The sequence below is a fragment of the Calidris pugnax genome, unplaced genomic scaffold, assembly GCF_001431845.1.
Source record: "Calidris pugnax isolate Ruff unplaced genomic scaffold, ASM143184v1 scaffold356, whole genome shotgun sequence".
NCBI classification, from domain to species: Eukaryota; Metazoa; Chordata; class Aves; order Charadriiformes; family Scolopacidae; genus Calidris; species Calidris pugnax.
This window is the reverse complement of record NW_015091066.1, coordinates 43,142-44,908: the sequence shown is the minus strand read 5'-3', so window position 1 is coordinate 44,908 and position 1,767 is coordinate 43,142. Positions and strand designations below refer to the sequence as shown.

The window sequence follows — 1,767 nt, the reverse complement described above, 5'->3', positions numbered from 1 at the left end:
CCCGACCCCAGTGACCCCATGACCCTAGCGACCCCAGTGACCCCCATGACCCCCTGATCCCTGTGATGCAGTGACCCCCATGACCCCAGTGACCCCATGACCCCCTGATCCCTGTGACCCCACTGACCCTAGTGACCCCAGTGACCCCATGACCCCCTGATCCCCATGACCCCCTGACCCTCATGACCCCAGTGACCCCCATGGCCCCCATGATCCCTGTGACCCCATGACCCCCAGATTCCTATGACCCTCATCACCCTCGTGACCCCAAAGCCCTGACCCCCTGTGACCCACTGACCCCAAGACCCCATGGCCATGTGGCCCCTGTGACCCCTGACCTCTGACCACAGCGCTGCTGGTTCGGGTGCTGGAGCAGAGCGAGGCTGGGCCCTTCCTGGCCTTCGAGCTGGAGATTCTGGAGGTGTTAATGGGAGGTGAGACTGGGGGGACTGGGAGGGGGGAACTGGGGAGACTGGGAGGGATTGGGACGGAGACTGGGACACACTGAAGGGCCACTAGGGGGCACTGTGAGACCATACTGGGTGACTGGGATGTACTGGGCCATACTGGGGGGCACTAAGATGTACTGGGCCATACTGGGGTGGCATGAGGGAGACACTGGGCCATACTGGGAGAGCCTGAGAGTGAACTGGACTGTACTGGGAAAGCTGGGGTGAGGGCTGTGCTGCACCAGGGAGGAGATTACTGGTTCTTATTGGTGCTTACTCTTTATTACTGGTGCATACTGGTGCATACTAATTCTTACTGGAGCTTACTGGCCTCAGGAATATGGTTTCGTGGATTTTTGTTGCTTATTTCTTATTTATTTTTGTCAGAGTTGATGGTTGGGCTGGACCATCTTTAAGGTCCCCTCCAACCTTGACGATTCTGTGATTATTGCTTTGAAGTGGTGCTGACTGGTGCTTACTAATTCTTACTGGTTCATACTGGTTCTTTTTGTTTCCTATTGATTTTCACTGGTGTGTACTGGTTCTCACTGGTGCATGCTGCTTCTTACTGGTGTGCACTGGTTCTTACTGGTGCATACTGCTTCTGAGTGGTGCATGCTGATTCTTACCGCTGCATACTGGTTCTTACTGGTGCATACTGCTTCTAAATGGTGTACGCCGATTCTTACTGGTGCACGCCGATTCTTACTGGTGCATACTGGTTCTTTTTGTTTCCTATTGATTCTCACTGGTGCGTACTGCTTCTAAATGGTGCACGCCGATTCATACTGGTGCACGCCGATTCTTACTGGTGCACGCCGATTCTTACTGGTGCATACTGCTTCTTTTTGTTTCCTATTGATTCTCACTGGTGTATACTGGCTCTTACTGGTGAATACTGCTTTAAATGGTGCACACTGGTTCTTACTGGTGCACAGTGATTCTTACTGGTGCGTACTGGTGCTTACTGCTTCTAAGTGCTGCAGACTGGAGCACACTGGTGTGCAGTGGTTCTTACTGGGACAGGGCGGTGCACAGCGGACGCCAGCGGCCGTAGTGGGTGGGCGGTGGCCGTACTGGTGCCGACTGGTCCGTTCTGGTGGCAGAGGTGGCCGCGGGGGGCCGGGGCCGGCTGCTGTTTCGGGGCAGTTGCCCCCTGAGGCTGCGCCCCCAGCGGCGGTTCCTGCTCATGGGGGGGGAAGGGTCAGTGGCCGGGACCAGCCAGAGGTGAGGGGGGACCCTGTCCCCAAATGTCCCCATGTCCCTGTGTGACACCTCCTCAGGTCCCGCCATGTCCCCCCATGTCCCCTTGTCCCCC

At 56.3% G+C, this 1,767-nt stretch overlaps 1 protein-coding gene across 1 annotated transcript in view; it reads left to right on the top strand.

The window, feature by feature from the left end:
- The window catches only part of LOC106896732 (complement C4-B-like), a 27,265-nt gene that overhangs the window by 24,140 nt on the left and 1,358 nt on the right, over window positions 1-1,767 (top strand). The window contains exons 27-28 of the mRNA XM_014956930.1: window positions 351-434; window positions 1,556-1,676. Coding sequence (XP_014812416.1) covers window positions 351-434; window positions 1,556-1,676 — 205 coding nt within the window. The remainder of the gene's footprint in view (window positions 1-350; window positions 435-1,555; window positions 1,677-1,767) is intronic.